The sequence below is a fragment of the Nilaparvata lugens genome, chromosome 10, assembly GCF_014356525.2.
Source record: "Nilaparvata lugens isolate BPH chromosome 10, ASM1435652v1, whole genome shotgun sequence".
Classification (NCBI taxonomy): Eukaryota; Metazoa; Arthropoda; class Insecta; order Hemiptera; family Delphacidae; genus Nilaparvata; species Nilaparvata lugens.
This window is the reverse complement of record NC_052513.1, coordinates 34,563,546-34,585,056: the sequence shown is the minus strand read 5'-3', so window position 1 is coordinate 34,585,056 and position 21,511 is coordinate 34,563,546. Positions and strand designations below refer to the sequence as shown.

Here is a 21,511-nt window from a genome sequence, read left to right as displayed (position 1 = left end):
CTAATTCTAAATCTAAATGAGAATCTAAATGTCACTGGTTGCTGAATTATTGGAAAGTAATGATGATCTCTATCTGAACCCTGTCAGCTCTAGAGAAATAACCCTGTATCTCGGTAACTAATTGCTTGGCAACATGCTAAATCATCAAAAGTTGATGCTCTGAATGTGATTTTTGCTTGACTATTGATAAATTATTGGAAAGAATGATAATTTGTCTCTCTGAACTCCAAATACTAGAAAAATAATGCTGATTTTCACAAAACTGATGATTATTTTGAAAAATTGTGCTAGATTTTCTCTAAACTACTATAATATTTTGAATGAAGGAGATTCATAACTGAGTGTCAATAGTTGACCTGAGCTGACATAAATTATCACTCAACTATTACTAAAACTTGAAATGTCACCTGCCAACTCACTAATGCTTAATTAATACTGAACCACTTTAAATCTTAATGAGCACTAACTTATCATGCTAAATTATGTTAAATTGAGTCACATCTTTAAATAATTATGGTGATGAAGGAGAGAACATTATAACACTCTATCATACATTTCAATTTCCAATTTGCCAAGCAGATTTATCTATTTTGAATGATGAATAGGAGGAAGGTTGAAAGAAAAATAAATAAATGATGGGCAAGTTTTCTGATATGGAACATATATATTTCTAGTTGATGAACACGTCGAATATTCAATAAAGTTTTCTTCCATTGACTCAAATAATGAATGATAAGAAGGAAGAAAATGGGATGGAATAGAGAAATAATAATAGAAATTGTTTGAGAATCATCTTTTTCGTCTTGAATGATAGGTCACTGTCTAGCTTGGAAAAAGATAGAAAGTTTGGAATATGATCTAAACTTCTCTAATCAGAGTATTTGAACTATCTGGATCATTCTAGAATGTTCTAGTTCTAGAATCATTAGAATTGGATAGGCTACTACTTACTGAACTTTAGCTATTATTGTAGGAGATAGGATAAACTAGGTTAGCATAAAAAATAATATTAGAGTTTCTTCAAAACATTAGTAATGCGATATCCAAAGTTATAATACTTCAACAAAACTAGATTGGTAGAATACTTGGATTTAAGGAATTATAAAAGTATTGAGTAACTTAGCTAGTGAACTGTAGGTCATAAAGATTTATCGATTGAAGTAGTGAATATCTTTCAAGAATTACTATCAATAAAAATTGAAAAGGATTCACAATATAAGCAATTATGCATTAAATAATTCATATTAGTATAGATAGGATATTGAGAATATTGTAGGTAGTAGAAAATTGAAGAATCATAGAATCAAGGATAACTAAAATTATAAATACAATATTAGTAATTCATCATTAGTACCTACATAAAATTAGTAGAAATATATAGGCTAGGATATAAATGAAGGAAATTCTTTATAGGTTAATAGTATGATACTGAAGTAAAAATGATCTAGGTTTAGCAAGCACTAGTATTTTTTCTTTGTCTCATAAATTTCTATTAGGTTTTTCAGTTCTAGGGTTTCATTGTATTTTTTCGAGTATAGTTGGATTATATTAATGCATTGCAATTCTTATTCAATTTGATTTGATAAAAAACTTCACTAAAAGCTCTTATAGTGTATAGAAAAACTAATGACTAAACTTTGTAGGTTCTCTTGACTAAAATACATAGAAATTTCTTTGAATAATGTTGGTCTTTGCTGTTTACTGAAAGCTGCAAAGAAAAGCTAATTTTGAATTTTTGAAAATATACGAGTAACTCAAAGATTCTACTCCTAATAAATACTAAAGATTTTTTGAGATTTTTCAAAAATCTTTCTTGTACATCCCAATCATATTTCTGACTTGATAATATGGAAAATCGTGATTCACTTTCTGATTTTGAACAATATAACTCCTGCCATCGAATTGCCAAAAAATCATATTTCAAAAAAAAATCGAGATTCACTAATATTATCCCTTGTTTAGGTCCAAAAAACTTTCAAAACACTTGTTTTTCACCAGATTTTGGAAAATATGAATAATTTCATCAAGAAAATTGAATCACAAAATTTATCTAAACTTTTAAACATCACCAATGCATTTGTGATAACATCGAATTTTATGACTTGAAAAAATAATGTGATAATACATTTTGTCAAACCACTATTCTAAACTACATTAATATATTTTTAAAATTCAATACTTGATTATTTCAAGTAGGTCCTGTTATGATAGGCTAATCATCACAGACTTATTATTGTATTTGTTATCCTATACATTGAATTTGTATTTTTCTTATCCATATCATTTCTATCATCTAAACGATAATGATATCCTTGGATACTCAGGTTTGAAAATCAAAAGCAAAATAAAATTCCCAATTTCTCCATTTCTCATGATAAACTACATCCTGTCAATTTTGTTAATTTTCCGATTGATGGGAAATTAAATAATATTATACACCAACAATTTATTGCCAAGTCCACATTTTATCAAACAGATAGTTTGAATTTTTCAAAAACATGTCATTCTCACGACATATCATTAACGATAATTATTGAAACTTTTGTACATATTTATGAGCCCGAGTTTTGGGTATTTTTATTGCTCAAAAATAATTAACTGATATATTTGATAATAACAAATAATACAAAGAGCTTTATTCTAATTTCTCTTCCAATGCACTATAATATGATAATAATTATTATTGTTGTTATAAGTTTGGAAATTAATTGTTTACAAGAGTATATTTTGCGTGTTCCACATACAACGAATGAATTTGTATATTCGTTTGCTTTGCAATTTTATGATAATGAGTACGGTAATGTAAGTTTAAGGCCACAAAATTTATTAAGTGGAGTGCTTGTTGATTGAAATAATTTTAAGAGGCGTAAAAAGTTCACAGAGGTTGATGCGTGTGTCCCCTAGTGATTTTCACTAGATTTCCCCTCTTTTAATTTGTATTTCAATTTAATTTTGTAAATAATCTTCAATCTGTACATATTGTTACTAATTTTGTTTCGAATTTGACTCACCTAAATGTTGGTAATCATCTCGTAGTGTCTCCACCATTATATTTGTTAGGATACCCTGATTTGTTTCAACATTTTCGAGATAATTTGAACAATTTTGTGATTGGTTAGGAACGATTTGTGTCATTCGGACGGGTCTCCAATCTGAGATATCAGTGACATTTTGTGTGTGTGGATGTGTGTGTGAAATCCGGAAGAACTGTTGATTATTGATTAAGTTGGGATCATTTTTGAGATCGGAGCCAAAAGACTCTGGTTTGATATAAGAGTGCATGCTTGAATATAATAATATGGTGTAAGTTAACCTCATTAACCTATATATAACTGCATCCATCCATCTAGGCTTAACCTTTGGGGCAATTCCACCTAACATGATATATTTAAGCTTTCGATGAAAAATTGATTTTCATCTTTGAGGAGTGTTTTTCCTTGTGCTATTTTTTGGGACAATAACTTATTGAATTTTGTCAACATCATTGTCAATTTTAATATTCTTGATTATCAAGATTTCAAAAATAATATTTGCATATTAAATAAATCAACCATTTTTGACCTCCAGGCTAAAATATCTGAAATAGCTTTCATCATACCTAATTGAGGAAAAATGAAAATAAATTCATGCATCATTGATGAGCGTCCAATCTCTTTTAAAATGTATGTTGATGAATAAAAATGTATTTTCCTCTTTACTTTTTGAATGGATAACAGATTTTCAAATAAAAGTTTAATAAATTAATCCTTCAATCAATTACCAAGAGGCAGATCTCCTGATATTCAGATTAAAATTGATATTTTCATTAATCATCAACAAAAATAATTCTCATATCTATTGAATAATCAATTCATAATTGATAAAAACGTTCTGGAATAGATAAATTTCAAACAAAATTGTTATCAAATCAAAACGTTGGCTAACTTTATTGACTTTTTGTGTAGTTGAGAAGTTGATATTTTGGTAAAAATACTAAGAAATTGTCAAAAACCACAGATTTATTGATAGAAAGACCGGATAAAGGTTTATCAGAGATTGACAATGGTGTAACAACCGAAACCGGTCTTTCTATCTATCAATAAATCTGTGGTTTTTGACAATTTCATAGTTTTTTTTTAATTTTTGTTTGATAACTTTATTGATTTTTAGATTATCAATATTTTACTCATGAGCTATATCAAGGAAAAGCACTTCTATTTATCTTCAATTGCCCATAAAACACTCATTATGGTCTCATTGTCAACAGTGTTTCCATAATTTTTTTAACCAGCTATACGAATACAGAACTGAATTTCTTCTGTCCAGCTTAAACAGCCCTTTGCATAACTATGCTTCTTGTAATGTTAATTAATATACAATAAAAGCTATAAATTATACTTATAAATAAATAATATAATGATCTATCGATGTGAAGTCTACAAATTATGCAATTAAACTGATAAAAAGTGAAAATTAAATTATGGAAAAGTGAGTTGATTTGTTCACAATCAATCTCTGATAGAAGTAGAATTGTTAATTTTTAGGACAAAATATTTGAATTCCAAATTATTAAATAGGTACATGATAATTAATATTGCAGACAATAAAAAAAAAAACAGAATAAAAACAAATACTCACAAAGTTAACAAATTTTCAAAGTGATATTTAATGAGCTTGAATTATGATTGAGTAGTTTAAATAGTCAAATCAGTGAATAATTTTTCAATCATTATCAATCTTAAAATACAATTATTTTATCGATTTTTATTGTCACTTTGTGTGTCTAACAGCTAGAAAGCTCAACTAAAACTAATTCTATTTCACAACTTATTTGAAAAATATTCTTTAAACGTATATTTCAAAGTCATGTCATCCATTCTATCAATTCAACCAAGGCTTTGAGAAAACGTTTATCACATTCCCTCATTTAAGAGAATGTTGATAGAGAAATATTCTTGAAACGTATACCTCAAGCCATGTTATGCATTCCATCAATTCAACCAAGGCTTCAAATAAACATTTATCAACATTTATTTATTTAAAAGATACTCTTGATATTTCAACCTCTGCAACTATTATCATAGATGTTTTTTAATTCAAATAGAAGTTTGCACTGTTTTTGAACAGAATCTCTTAAAATACTTTCATTTTATCGATTTCTATTGCCACTTGGTGTATATAAAAGCTAGAAAGCTCAACTAAACCAATTCTATTCCACAACTTATTTGAAATATAAACGGAGAAGTCTTCCAATGACCTTGGAGTCACTTTTGTCAATGTCAAAGTATCTTTTCTTATCACAAGCACACAGCATTCATCGTAATGGTTTCGAATAATGTGAATGGGACAGAGTGGATTAGAAAGGGACGGGGAAGAGAAGTGTGGGGGAGGGAAAATAGGGAACGAGTAGAAAAGGAGAGGAAATAGAAAGAACAGACAGATAGTCACAACAAAGAATTTGAGTGAAGTGATACGATCAGGTGGAGCAATTCATGTGTGTATGTATATCCTCGTATATGGGTAGCTGCGTTTTACTCCCTAATATAAAGAGAACGAAACAGTGGCAAGGATGTAACTCACTCATTCTCCGTCTCTCTCTTGTTCTCTACAGTCAATGTCTCCCATTCTCTCTCTCTGGAAAGAAAAGTTCTTTTGATCTTTGAATTGACGTTAACCCTCATCCTTTCTTACCCGTATTTTTTTATCTCTCTTCTCGAGGGGTTTCCTCTTTTTCTTCTTCTTCTCCTCCTTCTTCTTCTTCTTCTTTTTCTTCTTCTTCTTACCATTTTCCTTCTCCTTCTTCCATTTTTCTCCGCTCTTCTCTTCTTCTTCTCTTTTCTATTTCTCCTTCCTCTTATTTTTCTTCTCAATTTTTTCTTATTTTTCTTCTCATTTTCTTCTTTTTCCTCTTAGTGTGCCTCTTTTCTTTTCTCCTATTCTCTTTGTTCCATTTCATACTCTACGCTCCCACTCCTGACTATTTCTCTATTATTTCTGTATTTATCTCATCTCACTTCTTCTCCTTCCTTCTTCTTCTACCATTTTTTCCTTCTGTTATAAATTTCCAACTCTCCTCCATTTACGTGCTTATTTCCTCTTCCTTCTCTTTTTTCTCCTACATTAGTGTCATATTATTATAATCTCTCATATCTTCACTTTCTTCTTCTCAGCTTCCTTATATTATTCTTCCACTTCATTGCTTTTCCCTATTTCTCTTACTTCGCACTCCAATATTACTTCATTCTTTTTGGGAATATTCTATTCTTTTCTTTTCTTTTGCCCTGTTTTCCTATAATATTCCCTCAATCTTTCCTCCATACTCCGTTCCTCCAATAATTTTCTCTTTCGAATTCATTGAAATCTTACATTCGTAAAATATTGTTCGTTAACAACATTTCACTCACACTTTCTATTTATTCATCGTCCTCTCCCATATTGTCTCATTATCCTATTCCTCTTTCCTTCTCCATCCCATTTTCTATCAACCACTACATCATAACATCAATCACATTCTTCTATCTCTGTTTTCTTTTCTGCTTCTTCACCTACTTCACACACCACTCTTTTCACTCTTCTACTTGTAGCAATCCTTTACACTTTCTCCAACCATTACACCTACTTTATCTTCCCCCACAATTCCCCTGTGTCAATTATACGCTTTTCACCAGTTCTTCTTCTTCTTCTTCTTCTTCTTCTTCTTCTTCTTCTTCTTCTTCTTCTTCTTCCTCTTCTTCTTCTTCTTCTCTTCTTCTTCTTCTTCCTGCTCCTTCTTCTCCTTTTCTTCTATTTTGTTCTTCTTCGCTTTCTTCTTTTTTTCTTCTCTTGCTTATTTTCATCTTACTCTTTTTCCCTGTTTCCCTTCTCTTTTCTTTTCCCTCTCCTTTCTCTCTTCCTTTCTACACAAATCGAGCACAACACACAAAGAGATCAGACATTTCTCTCTTTGTGGAGGATAATTTATTTAGTGAGGCTCTTTGCATAATACATCATCCAGTTGCCAGTAAAAAGAGTCATGCCTCCCTCCGCCAATCTGTATTTGTGTGCGGAATTTCGTAAGATTAATATTTACATTCCTCTCTTTTCACTCCTCCTCCTCCTCCTCCTTCTCCTCCTCCTCCTACTCCTCCTTCTCCTCCTTTCCCTCTTTCTTCTGCTCCTTCTCCTCCTCATCATCCTCCTCCGCGACGTAACTTCAAAAACATGTTTCTACAGCCTCTCTGAATCCCCCTACTCTTTTCCCTATCAACCATATATATTTGTAAGCAAACAGCCCCCACATATTCATATATCTTCAAATTCCTCAGGCTTTTTGCGGCCGTGCGACCAGAATTCTTTCTTTGAGTTCTCATGAATCGGATTTTTAAATCTGTGGGTATTTATTGGAATAGTGACACACTCTGAACTGGAGCTTTTCGTTTCTCTTATTGAATTCGTGGCGTTTAATTTTCCGGTCCACATTTTCCTGGTTTAACGGCCGGTTTTCCATTGATTTTTCCACGATTATATTTTAGGATTAGTCTGTATTTTGTGTTTCCAAATAAACTGTTAATAATTCTATCCAAAAAGTAGGTAGTCTCTTAACCTCGATTCTTCTCGGTAAACCTCAAGTATGCATCAAAAACCATGTAGGTGTGACTTGGATATTGAAGTGTCTTGAATTTTTTAGCGCCGGTTGCACAAAAGCCAGTTAAATTTTAATCGTGATTAATTCCACGAGAGCCAATCAGAAAAGCCGTCTTATCAAGAAGGCCTTGTCTGATTGGTTATCGTGAAATTAATCACGGTTAAAATTTAACCTTCCGGTAGTCGCGCCCTACTCAATCACACAAGCAGTCGCGTATTGTATTTTTTACAACATCCAATTTTCCAAGTGTTATGTACTCCGTTTACTGTCAAAACATATTAATCATTCGTATGATTACGTTTTCCATCTTCTCTGATTATTTTATGCCTATGAACATTTGGATGATTACCATTTCATAGCCCAATAAGGTACATCAATTCTGTGTTATTGGTTCGTTTACAGTCCCCGTATACAGTCTTTCCCTATCTTATGCACAGTGCGACTTATGCACTGTTGCGACTAAATGGCACCTAAAGACTGAACCATTGCTCGGTTGATACTGCAACCCAGTGGAGTGATGGGGGGAAAGTTTTGGAATGCATATGACTCATTCACTGACACCATCCCATTCAATAGTTTTGTACAGCAAAAGACTGACACTGTTGTACTTTTTACAACAGCGCGACTGCCGGAAGGTTAAAACCAGACGAATATTAACTATTTTTCTATGAAATAACTGTCGAACACATTATATAATTTGGTGATTATTTTCGACCCGTAAATGAGAAAATCTACAATTCAACAAATTGTTATCTAAATAAATGTAAAGTATAAACAAATTTTATCCATTTAACCAAAGTATAATAATTATACTTCCACAATTATTTATGAAAGTCTCATCTTTTGGCCGTAAATTTTCTCACAATTAATGATATGCGAAATAATTATCAGAAAGAAACGTCCTACTTTACGATATCATGATATAATATTTTAAGAAAAAATATATACACATGAGAAATACAAAAAAATACTATTACAATTTCATTCGATATTAGAGTGAGTTCTTCGTGAAAAACATTGTCTGAAACAATGGACCGGTTTTATTCTAATAGCAGTTGTCTTTATTCCGAACTATGAATCATTCATCCATTACTAACTCATGCTAGCTTAGTTAGTAACTAAAGTAACTAATAACTAGTAACTAAATCGGTGTTGTAGCAACCTCTGTCTCTGTCTTCAATTATAGTGATAGTAGCATAAATATTATGTTTTAGTAAATATTTGAATTCTGCATAATGTTAATGAATCAATTTGGGTTGAATTTTCCATGAAATTAGTGAATTTTCATTTTATCTTGATAATTCCTCGGTATTCGAGTACATTTTTGTAATGGTCTCGTAATTTTCTCGTTAGTTTCTCTTAATTCTTGTAAGTTTCTCGTAAATGTATAACTATATTAGTTGCCCTCCATAGTTGGAATAATAATTCTACCTGAGTTCATAATAGGAGCGAATATAGTTATATACATCTGCATTTTCTATACTATTCTGCTGAAATATTAAGTTTCTTTGAAAAAATAGCCACTATTGCTCAATCAAACGACGTCTACATTTATTTCACTGAACTAGCAATATTGGAATCAGTCTGGACAGGATAAAAGTAGCTAAATAATTTATTAAACTGGCCCGACAGAATCGGACCTAATTCAATGGGGTAATTTATTGAAGACAGAGAGAGGGTTGCTGAATAGGAAAATCGGAAAACCAATCGCATTTTTAATTGGAAAACAGTTCATTCGAATGTGCTCTGTGAAAAACGAGGCTTTCCGGAAAAACTTCTGTGACTAAACCGATTTTAATCGTGGATTAATCACTGGTCAACATTCTACCAGTTATCGGAATTTGTTTCAATATGGAAAACAGTTTTCCTAAAACATTTCAAAAATATTTAGAACATTCTTGAATACTTGTGGAAATCTTCATATTATTCCTTGTTCAAGACACGTTTTCTGCCAGCTTCGAAACTAGAGAGTTTTGAAAAGGGAAGTTGTAGCAAGAGAGCTTCTCATTAGCTGCAATGCTATAACTTGTCATTTTATGAATTGAAAGGAATTTTTTTCTAATTTGAGTGCTCAAAAGATTCCAACTACACAGCACATGGGTTCAAATAATGCAAATAAATCGTATTTCTTTCAATAGTTCCAATTTTCAAATATTTCAAGCTCCACTGATTATTCCCAACCTTCATGATTGGTACTGATTTTCATAGTTTTTCCCAATTTCCTTGGCGGTATTTCCCAATTTTCATTATTCATTATTATTTCATTATTGATGTCTTTTCGGGACATCAATAACATTTATTCACCTTTTCTCTGTATATTTAACAATCTTAAAAAAATTGAATCGAAGCGAAATTTCTTATTTGTGTTTTGAAATGAATTGAGAATCAAAATTGATATTCGAATATAATCAGGATCGAATTTGTTGACAAGTTTAGGGGATAACTTCACCTGTTGAAAACTCCCTGTTCTAGAATGTTCCAATCACATAATTCTAACACTTAATAAGATTTTTATATATTTGTGGATAGAATTACAAATCGTATGAATAATAATTATGATTAGGAAAGAACAACATGCTTGGTCCAACTATGTATGATTGATTTGTATTTTCAAGTTGAAATAATATGGCATTTGGAAGACTTCTCCAAAATTTTTAATCAAGAGTCTTTTCTTTTTCTCCCAACTCTACTTATTATATCAAGAGTAATATGGATGATATAAATCATTCTACTCGTAATGATGAAAATCTATACAATTGATGTATAGATTCAGGTAATGAATGAGCTAGAATCGTTATAGGAAATTGGTAAAAAAATAGATTTACATGAAAACTTGAAGATAATAATTCACATACATTTCGTGAGTTTTGTGAACTCCAAAATAATGAGACTTCACAATAAATTCTTAGTAGAGTTAAATCTACATAACACGGGAATCAAAATGATTTCACTTGTGAGTTGTTGATGATTATTTGATAATGATCAATCATCGAGAAACGATGACGTCATGTTGAGAAGATTAAACGTGTCGACACTGCAAGAAGAGGATCCGCCATCTTGGATTTTGCCCCAGATGACCAAGGAGGAAAACAAAAGTTAGGACACGTTTCTTATTTCAATATATTCTCTTTGGATTGGATACATAGACAGAGTTTAGTGTGTGTTCAGAACAGATTTATTCTTAGTCATTTTTAGCGAGGTATTAGTGTTTATTTTTCGATATAAATGTTTTAAGAAATCGATAGTCTTAAATCGATGTATTAAGTGTCTTCGATAGTCGATAGATTACAATGTAGACCATTCTTGTGAGTTGATGTGAATCGATGTTTATGCGGTTGTTTGGAACCCACTTGAAAGTGTAGATCCTTCCTTTTTCCAACATCTATGACAGAATTCTATTGTCATTTATAAGAAAAATTGCGGTTCAGTAATTGAATGATACTAACAATACTAAATATAAATGTAGCTATGGAAAAATACTAACAATATAAAAAAATACTGTATAACAAAATACTATCACAACACTGTAGCAATACTTCGACCGGAATTTTTTTTCACAAAAAAGTGTGTTACTTTTTTATCAATAAATGTTTAATTTCTAGCCTGGTAATCTTCACACAATTTCTATTCATTGAAAACAGCAGAACTTCAATTTTAATTCTCATTTTTTCAATTGAATCAAGACATTTATAAACAAGAAAACCAGATTTCCAAACTAGTATTTCATCATTCATTTCTGGCTATGGTAACTTTAAAATCTCTTCACAATTTCAATTCTGCTATCCTTAATTTCATGATTTCTACTAATTGATCAACATCTTTTTCCAATAAAAATAACAAAAGAATGGTCTACATTATAGATTCTGTAGTCTTACTAACAATATATTTTTCTTAGTGGTGAAAAGTGAATACAGTTGAAATTATAGTTACGTAATCGATGTTATAGAATATTATGAAGTTGTAGAAGTTATAGCGTTATTACTTCAGAGTGGAACAGAAGATGTTTTTGATTAGCGAGGTAACGTTTTCTTGGATGATTTGGACAGAAAGAGTCAGTCAGATCTAGCTAGTTAGGATTTTAGATAGGTTTAGATAGCGTATAGATAACAGGTTAGATAGGATAAATATCTTAGGTTTCTAGCTGAGAGATTACTAGAGGATAGATTAGGGCGGTTGAAGTTGATCTGTTGTGGGAACGAAGAAAAAAATAGAATAAGAATATGAAATATATAGAATATGACTGTAAGTGGAAATCAATCCTGGAATTATACAGTTTTCGAGTTTTATCAAGAATGCATTTCGTTTAGTAATAAGAGTTTCAACTCACATGGATTCTTTCAAATTGAAATTGAATCTTCATTCCACATTATAATTGATTAAGTATCCCTCTTACATTGAGTATTCGATTAGTATCAATTGATATCAACAACCGTCAATAAAAATATCGATTACAATTGAATTTTAAGAAAAAAACACTTTTGAAGTGAAAATACACTTACTTTTGTAGTGATGATCGTTTCGACCTTTGTTGGTCATCATCAGACAGTCTCGTCAAATCGTCACTACAAAAATAAGTGTATTTTCACTTCAAAAGTGTTTTTTTTTTTTATTCAAGTTTCATTTTAACAGTGAAAAAGTATGGATATACAACAGAGTATATCGATTACAGCTTTTCTCCACATCTCAATTGAAAAATTATATTAAACAGTGAAACAGTAGATTGAAATTTCTATTCTCAATCAATAATCTCAATAACCCTATTCGATTAATGTTATTCTATTTATAAATATATTTTATAGATTTGATTTATGGTTCCAAACTCTATTATTGTTTTATCAATAATTATTATTCCAAATTTAATATTGTTTAGTTATGGGACGTTCATATCTATATCTATGATTTGAGAAGAAAAATAATGAAATTATTTCACAAGCATTTGTTGGGAATTTCAAGAGCTGTTTGATTTATTTATGGAAAAATCTTCCTGGAATTGTTTTCTAGTTTGTTAGAAATAAGAAAGGTAAATTATTTCCACGGTAGATCGACTTCAACTCAACAGATAGGATATGAATACTTTGAATTTATCTGTCAAAATCCGTCTTTTCATTTCGTTTGTAAACAATCCTCATCAACGATTATCTACTGTAGTCAAAATTCATCAAGTTTGATTAGTCATTCTTGATCTCCTTCAATCATTCATCCATTTATTTACTTTTGAACGTATTTCATTCATAAAAATCTCTTCCATTCATAAATCCATTCATCCATCTTTTTATTTTAAATCATTACATTTTACACTAATTATAAATTCGTACCCACCTTAAAAACACTTGTGCCAGGTGTTATTCATCATCTATTTCTATATATTATCTAGTTGTAGTATTATTAATTCAATTTTTTATAATGTTGTTGTGTAATGATTCATATTATTACATTTATAGAAGAGTGTGTATGTATTTTGTGGTTAATAATATTATTATATTTATTAGTATTTCAGAGTTAGTTATCATAGAGGTTATACAATTTTCATGTGTATTTTTAAATTGTTCAAATGAAGTTTAGTATCCCAGAAATGAGATAATGTAGTGATTTATGTAGTTAGAGTTGCTTTTTTGGAATGACAGGAGAATTTATTTCTAATATTGGATAAAAGTTTTCAGATAAATTCAAGAAAAAGTAACATCAGACATTTTAGTTGTCTATGAAGCAGAGTTCCACTAGTGATAGGTAAAATTCAAGAAAGTTTAGAAATAATGATGAACCAGAATTCATTTTTATCTCCTCTGTAGAGAACCTCTTCATATTTCTCCCACGATTCATATGATTCTTTCATAAATTATTATGCTAACCAAAAATAGCAGCAAATTAAATTTGCCATATTCAATATGAAACTTTAATCAGTTACAATTTATATGATATAGTATAATACAGACTAAAAAGCAGTCGTTAGGTCATGTCAGAGGCCCTGAAATTGATCAGTTGCGACCTGAAAACTCTGACACCAGACCTGAGCCAGCCAGGTCACACGATATTATTATTCTATTAATCCGTTACAGTTGTAGAAATAATGATAAATAGTATTTTTTAATTTTTCTTTATCAATCCTGTTTATCCTAAAAAGCAACTATAGATTTTGATCACTAACAGCCTAATTACCAATTTACTCACTAGAGTAGAGTAGTCAGGTAGTCCAATAGTTCAATTACCTAGATTAGACCCTAGATAAAATTTTCTAACATTTTATTGTTACGGTATACTAGTAACTTCTCATAGTATATTTGTGTGCTAGTACATCATAAAACATTTTTTTAACTAATTTTACTCTAGTCATAGCATAATAATTCTCATAATATCAATCATCAAACATGAGTGAATTTACGTTTTTTATTTTCAAATCAGCGCGGAAAATAACCAATTTAACGTCCCCTCAATATAAGGCTGTAATACATTACCTATTTCGAAATTTGTGCTTGACAATAATTTTCAGACTGAGATGATGTTATGATATGATGAGCTGATATACTCACTAACACCACATTTCTTAGACACTCTTCAAAACTCTCCAATTTTTCAACTCTCGGTTATATTCAATTCTTCAACTTTTTTCATTGAATTTGCCACACTAAATTAACGTATTTGGCTGATAAAATATAATGCTTGCGGCTTGACTAAAATCACATTTATTTAATCTATCAATACAACATTGAACCACAACAAATTATGACTAGAGGAATTTCTTGAAGTTGGAGTTGTATGACAGTTAATTTGAGCCATGGTTTTATGGTTTTTAATTGTATCTTTTTTAAATGTATATTGAATGGAAAAACTAGGTCATTCATTCATACAATGAGTACATCATCAAAATGATAGGGAGATAAAAAATAAGGTAACCTTGTGCTATTCCTCTCCCAAATTTAGATAATATTACACATAGTCCGAAACAGGTTACCGTAAGTCTTGCAGTTCTTCACTTCACAAAATGTTTATTCCTTAAATATGTTTAGGTGAATTTCGAGGATTTGTTTAGGCTACTCCACGCTGATAAATCGCTATCAATATCCTAACAATTTTGATAACACAACCCCCCCCCCCCAACACTTCATAGAACGATTAGTTTCTGCTAAAACACAAGCGAATAAAATTAAAAACAATGGATATCCTATAAATAAAGATCAATATTTAATTGTTGTGAATAAAAATAATTAATTAAATTAAATCCATGGATGGATTACTCTGAGCAAGAGTATAATAATACTCCATATTATTATATTATTAATTTTCTAGCAATTTCATGTAACTCCTGCAAAAATTGATACTCACATTGGGTGTCAGCTGTCAGCATTAATTAGATGGGAACACTTTAGTGTTTCATATGAGGAATGCTGACAGATTCAAGGGAATCTCACCATAATAATGGTTATGGTTATCAAATATTCCTGTGATTAAAAGCATCATACCTAACTTCCCACAGTTTTCCCATGAGGCTATGCAATAACAGCCGACATCTTTTGTCTTTGGACTAAATTGGCGGTAAACGATTTTTTGGAGCGAGAATTTTGGTCGAGAGAAAGGAGGAGAGGAGGATAAAAAGGAGGAAAAGAGAGGAATACAGTTGTGGGAGCAGAGGAATAAAGAGGGGAGAATGAGAGGGAATCCACAGTAGTATGTCAAAGTCAACTAGGCGGTTTTAAATCATTGAGTATTCAACATCCACCTGGGGCCCCGGCATTATCAACTATTCTCTTTGCTCTCTAATACTATCGTGGTCCCACTTGTGGAAAAACGACCGGGGAAAAATTGGTCGCCAATGTTGGCAGCAGGGTGCATTGTTATTGTGCGGAACAGAGGGAATAATATGCAGTTAGCCGAGTCCTTTGTGTGCTAAATGAGGCAACACTGTTTGTGTATTCTGTGTAAGTCTGAAAAATTGAGCGCTCCTCAAAATGGTCGCCGATTGTATATTCTATAGTTATCATGCGAGCATTGTTATTGGTGGAGAGCTAATGCAAGGTTTTCCCGGATAGTTTTGAATTAGTCAATTTTCCTAGATAGGAAAGAAGAAACATGCATCCACTAAAATAACTCAAAATTGTGAGGATTGATTGATTAAATTAGTGAATGTTTTGGAGGATAATCAATCAAGCATTCACGAGCATTGTTATTGGTGGAAAGATAATGCAAGGTTTTCCCGGATAGTTTTGAAGTAATCAGTTTTCATAGATAGGAAAGAAGAAACATGCATCCACTAAAATACCTCATGAAATAGTGAGGATTGATTGATTGAATTCATGAATGTTTTGGAGGTTTGGTTTTCCTTGTACCTGCATTTACTGCAAGAATAATTGCATGTACTGCAACAATGTCAATCAATAATTATTCATGATATAGTGAGGCCAATTTTTGGAGGGATTGATTATCCACGCCCTTGCAGACAGAACCCACCGTTCTGTATACCGTTGTACATTGATCTCTCATGATTACAATCATTATACCTCCCATCGCCCACGCACAAGCCTTGGGCTTATGTGGGAATCATCCTCAAGATTAAAAATATCTAGTAGTGGTTGTAGTAGTAGTGGACTATGATGTAATATCAATGGGAGGACTTTCAATTTTACTGTATTATGTTCAACTTGTATGTTGGCTTCCAGAAATTTAAAACAGCAATATAATAAGAGATTGAACTCGTCTGTTGATTTTCATAAATTCAGAACAGGATAATCAAATCACTTTTGAAATGGAAATTCACTATTTGAAAGAGGGAGTATATTGTGGGTATTACACATAGTGAGTGAATACACTATTCTAATTGACCTATAGAAGAAACATTACCACTTTTTACACACAAAATACACTATTTAGAAGTTGAGTGTGTATGTTAAGTAAACTCAAATACACCATTTGAAAGAGAGTATATGTTGAGGAAATTTGAATACCATATTCGTGGGTATAGAAAAACACTATTCTAAACAACCTATAGAAGGAGCATGACCATTTTCACTACTCCAAATACAATATAGTGAATTAAGTAAATACAATTACAAAAGAACTAATACAAAATAATTAATAAATACAATTTTTAGAAGTTGAGTTTATGCTAAGAAAACCCAAATAAATACACTATTGGAAAGAGATTATATGCTAAGGAAATTCAAATACCCTATATGAAAGAGAGTATATGTTGAGGAATTCTGAAAAGGTATCCTATTTGTGGGTATAAAAACACTATTCTAATCGACCTATAGAAGAAACATGACCATTTTCACTATTCTGCTATTTAGATGTTGAATGTATGTTAAGTGAACTCGACCACACCATTTTAAAGAGAGTATATGTTGAGGAAATTTGAAAACCCTATTGGTGGGTAATTAAATACACTATTATAATCGACCTATAGAAGAAACATGACCATTTTCACTACTCCAATCACAATATTTAGAAGTTGAGTTCATGTTAAGGTTACCCAAATACGCTATTTGAAAAATAGTATATGTCAAGGAAATTCAAATACCCTATTTGAAAAAAGTGATAAAGTTGTAGGTATTCAAATAACACACTATTTGCAAAAAAGATAGAACCCATAGTAGACTTTGTTTGAAGGAATCATGCAGTGGTGAAAAATGAGTGTAGGTAAAAAGAAAAATGAAAATCCGGGAAAATCTGCCAGCAACGTTTGTTGGATTCACCGTGAAAAATGAGAGTGAGACAGAGAATGAGAGAGGAAAAAATGGAAAGAATAAGAAATGGTGTCGTTGTCCATAGAGAAGGATGAAAGAAAATGAACTTGGAAATGGAAATGTGATAGGATATGACATCGCTTGGCGGACGGCTCACAGCAAAAAATTGGAAAAATGTGGTTTGATGGGTAACGAAAAAAGGGGCGCGGCGGAGAAGAAGAAAAAGAAGAAGAAGAAGAAGAGGAAGAATTCAGGCATAAGAATTGACCAGAAAACTTGGAAAAGATTTTGTGGGAAAAGACAGAGCGAGAGCCAGAAGAAAAAAGTGAGATAAAGGAGGATTTTGGAAAGAAAATGAAGAGGTCGTAAACGTTGGTGGGTCTCTTTAGCGCACATACAAAATTTGACCCATCGGATCAAGTTTGACAAAAAGAAAAAGAGAAGATGAAGATGGAAAGAGTGAGGAAGAGAGACAGAGTAGGTGAGGAAAGCGGGAAATCTTTGGGAGGAAAAGGGAAAGAAGGGAATCTTTTTCGTATAATCCCAATAAAAATGTGTGCCTCACCATCTCATGTAGAATAGAATGGAGATTTGCAAAGCTTCTGAGGGTTTTTTGGTGTAATAGTTGGGGAAAAATGGAGTTAGGTAAAAAAAGAAAAGTAGTAGTAGTATGAAGAGTGGAATAAGGAGGAGGAGGAGGAGGAGCAGGAGTGGAAGAAGAAGGAATAGGGGTAGTAGGAGGAGGAGGAGTGGGAGAAGAAGGAGTAGGGGTAGTAGGAGGAGGAGGAGGAGGAGGAAAATGAAGAGTAGGAGGAGGGCAATAGTGGTAAGAAGACTAGGGAGGTGGAAGAGGAGGAGGAGAAAATGAAGGAAAAGAATGAGCAGGGGGAAAAGAAGGAGAAGAATAAACAGGAGGAGAAGGAGGAGAAGAAGGATGAGGAGAATGACAAAGAGTAAATTATGTGAGAGATAAGTGGAGGAGAATAATGATTTGACGATGAAGGAAGCTGCGAAAGAGAAGGAGAATTCAGAGTTATTTATAGAGAATTTAAAAAGAACCATGGAAACTAAAAGTAGTAGGTAGAGAAAGAGAGTTGAATAGTAAAGAAGGAAAAGATATTCAAGCAATATAATAAGAATGAAAATTGGAAATAGAAGTCCTAGAAGATAAATAAAGAGAAGAGAACATCAAAGAAGGAAGAAAAATGGATGTTCAGTTGAAGAGTATGGAATAGAAAAGGATAAGGCAATCAGGAGCTGCTTGAATATTTTAAAAGGAACGAGAAGAAAAGTATATGGGATAGAAAATAACCAAAATGAGGAGAAGGAAAATTGATAGCAGTAGTCACGGGGGAACTAAGTACTAAGAATTGGATAAAGTGGAATTTTGAGGTAAAAACGTCATTAGCAGATGTCATAGAAGAAAAATTAGGAGAGAAGTAAGAAATTGATTAAAAGGGGATGTTTCAAAAGAAACAAAAGTGGAGAAAGTTTAAGGAAATCAGGTGCATTTTAATATTAGTTTATCTTTACACTGAAACAAGTCTTTCTATGTTGAATCCCTCAACTCCTAACTAAGAGAAGGAGAATTCAGAGTTATTTATAGAGAATTTAAAAAGAACCATGGAAACTAAGAGTAGTAGGTAGAGAAAGAGAGTTGAATAGTAAAGAAGGAAAAGATATTCAAGTAATATAATAATATTCAAGCAATATCCCATTGGTTGATGCAAACTATTTACCATTTGTATATTGAAGCTGTGACTTGTGCGTGGGTAATTAAAGTAGATCATTAAAGAAAGCTTTAAAACCCCTGGTTGACAACAGAAGTTTCCCTCATTTAGAAAAAACAAACATTATGTTTTCAGGAAAAAAGATTGAAATTTCGGTCGTTTTCCGTGTGACAACCTGGGTTTATCTCTTTCCCCTTCTCTTCTTTCTCTTCACCACTCCTTCAGACACTATCACTCTCTCTCACTTACAGTCTCCTCTCTTCCGGTAGTCGAGTTATCTCAAAATAATAACTCGGCGTACCTTTTTATTTCCTCCTTCTCTTTCTTCCTAAAATTATGGTGTTTTTATCTTCCCTTTTCCTTTATCTTTCTCTTTCTGGTGGTCTTTTGCTCGTTTATTTTATATATCGCACACCTTTAACCTGGCTCTTTATGTGTTGTCCTGAAAAAAGAGGGGATTGTAGAATATGAGGGGTGAAGAGGAAGGAAACAGATCATGCTGAGTGAAAAAGGTGAAGAAAAAGATAGAGTAGAATAACAAGAGGGAGAAGGAAAAGATGAAGTAGATTAACAACAGGAAGTGGAAAAAGATAGTGGGAGAAGAATCTATTGATATTATTATATTCATACTATTTTTAAATTGTTCCCTCAATGCAGTAGCCTAGTCAACTTCAATAATATTTCTTCCCTAATTATTCTCATTCATGTGGAGGGGTCTCATTCATGAATAAATTTGATAATAATTAGAATGAGATGGATTAACAAATGAGGAATGAGCACGTGTAAATCCATTTGTAATAAATAATAATTGTTGAATCAAATAACTTATAATGAGTTAATATTGTTGAATGAAAAAGACTAAGAAATTGTCAAAAACCACAGATTTATTGATACTTAGAAACTAAGTATCCTGATACTAAGATGCCTGATACTGTTTCTAAGTATCAATAAATCTGTGGTTTTTGACAATTTCTTAGTCTTTTTCATTCAATATGAATAATTACCACAATATCAACTTCTCAACTACACAAAAAGAGTTAATATTGTGATTATCCATTCATGATTTGTTGTGGTTGGTTCAGTTTTTTCTGAAACAGATAATATAACTGACAAAAAATTCATTGCGGAGAATTTCACATATTAGTATGAATGTTTACTAATGCACCCTCTATGGTTACGATTCAAAAGATTTTCAAGTTTTTTCGCTTTGTCATGCCATAAACTTAACATTACCGACAAAAATTTCATTTCACGTTTTCAAAATAATCGTATTAAAAGTTGGAAATAATAGTCCATATTTACAGTAAAACGCTTTCAAAAAATAGCAAAAGAGTTTCGGAATAAGAATGACTTGCTTGTTAATTTAAGCACAATAAAGAGCTCTTTTTTCAGAATATATCCACTGTTTCGTCCTGTGGGCCTGCTAATTCATTAATTTATAGAGTCTTATTCTTTTCACTAACGTTGGTCAACTTTTCACTATTTTTTCCAACAATTTTCTGTCAATTTACTATGATTGAAAGTCATAGTAATAATGCGGAACTTAACTGCAATTTATTAACACATTTCACTCTCTGTTTACCAACTGTGGCACCATAAAATTGCCGTAATTTTAATTGTTTCATTGGAATAAGTGAAATCTGTGACTTATAATTTCCCACCAAAGCATCATTGAATTTCATCGTCTCTTTTAACTAACCAACTAACTTTGGAATCAACTTAGCAACTCCGTGCAATTTATCAATACATTTTATTGTGTTTTTACTAACTGTGGCATCTTTTAATTAATGTTAATCGATTAATTGGCAAAAATGATTAATGCATCGTTCGTTGTTTGTTTCATTGCTTGAACAGTGGACCTCACCAACGGCCAGTTGACTCCCAATAATAACACGCCTCTCCTAACCCAGGCATTATCAGGTAATGGTGAGTTTTTATTAAAAAATTTCGAGAAAATGCTTTATTTTTGAAACTTTTTTCTCGTGTACAATTTTGACTAGAGCTTGACTCACAAAGTTTTAGTTCCTCACTTTCCAGAGCTTTGCTATACTTCGCTCAAGTTTTTGATAACAGGAAAGTGATTCACAAAATGTTTGATTCTACCTTCCAGAATTTTTCTAGATTTTGCTCAATTTTGTATTTGATAACTGTTAGTTTAACATAACTGAATGTCAAGTACAGAAAATTGACTCTCACACTCCATGATTTTGCTAGATTTCGCTTAAGTTTTTGATAATAAAAAGCTGCTTGATTCACAAAATTTTGATCCTCATATTCAAGAATTTCGCTATTTGTCGCTGAATTTGGCTGAATTTGCAAGTTTTATTCACTTAATAACATGAGAGTATAAATAAGCAGCACAATTATTTTTGAGATCATGCATGTACCAATAATAGAATATAGCATGTTGAGCCTCTTTTGTTGTTTATCTTGGGGATGTTTTTTAGTGACTGAAAATAAATTTAATTGGAAAAGGAGAGCTCCGCCAAATTTTGGAATAG

The 21,511-nt window shown here is 31.7% G+C and overlaps 1 protein-coding gene across 1 annotated transcript in view; it reads left to right on the top strand.

The window, feature by feature from the left end:
* The window catches only part of LOC111048786 (elastin), a 65,431-nt gene that overhangs the window by 25,007 nt on the left and 18,913 nt on the right, over positions 1–21,511 (top strand). The window contains exon 6 of the mRNA XM_039436001.1: positions 20,865–20,930. Within this exon, the coding sequence (XP_039291935.1) occupies positions 20,865–20,930 (66 nt within the window). The remainder of the gene's footprint in view (positions 1–20,864; positions 20,931–21,511) is intronic.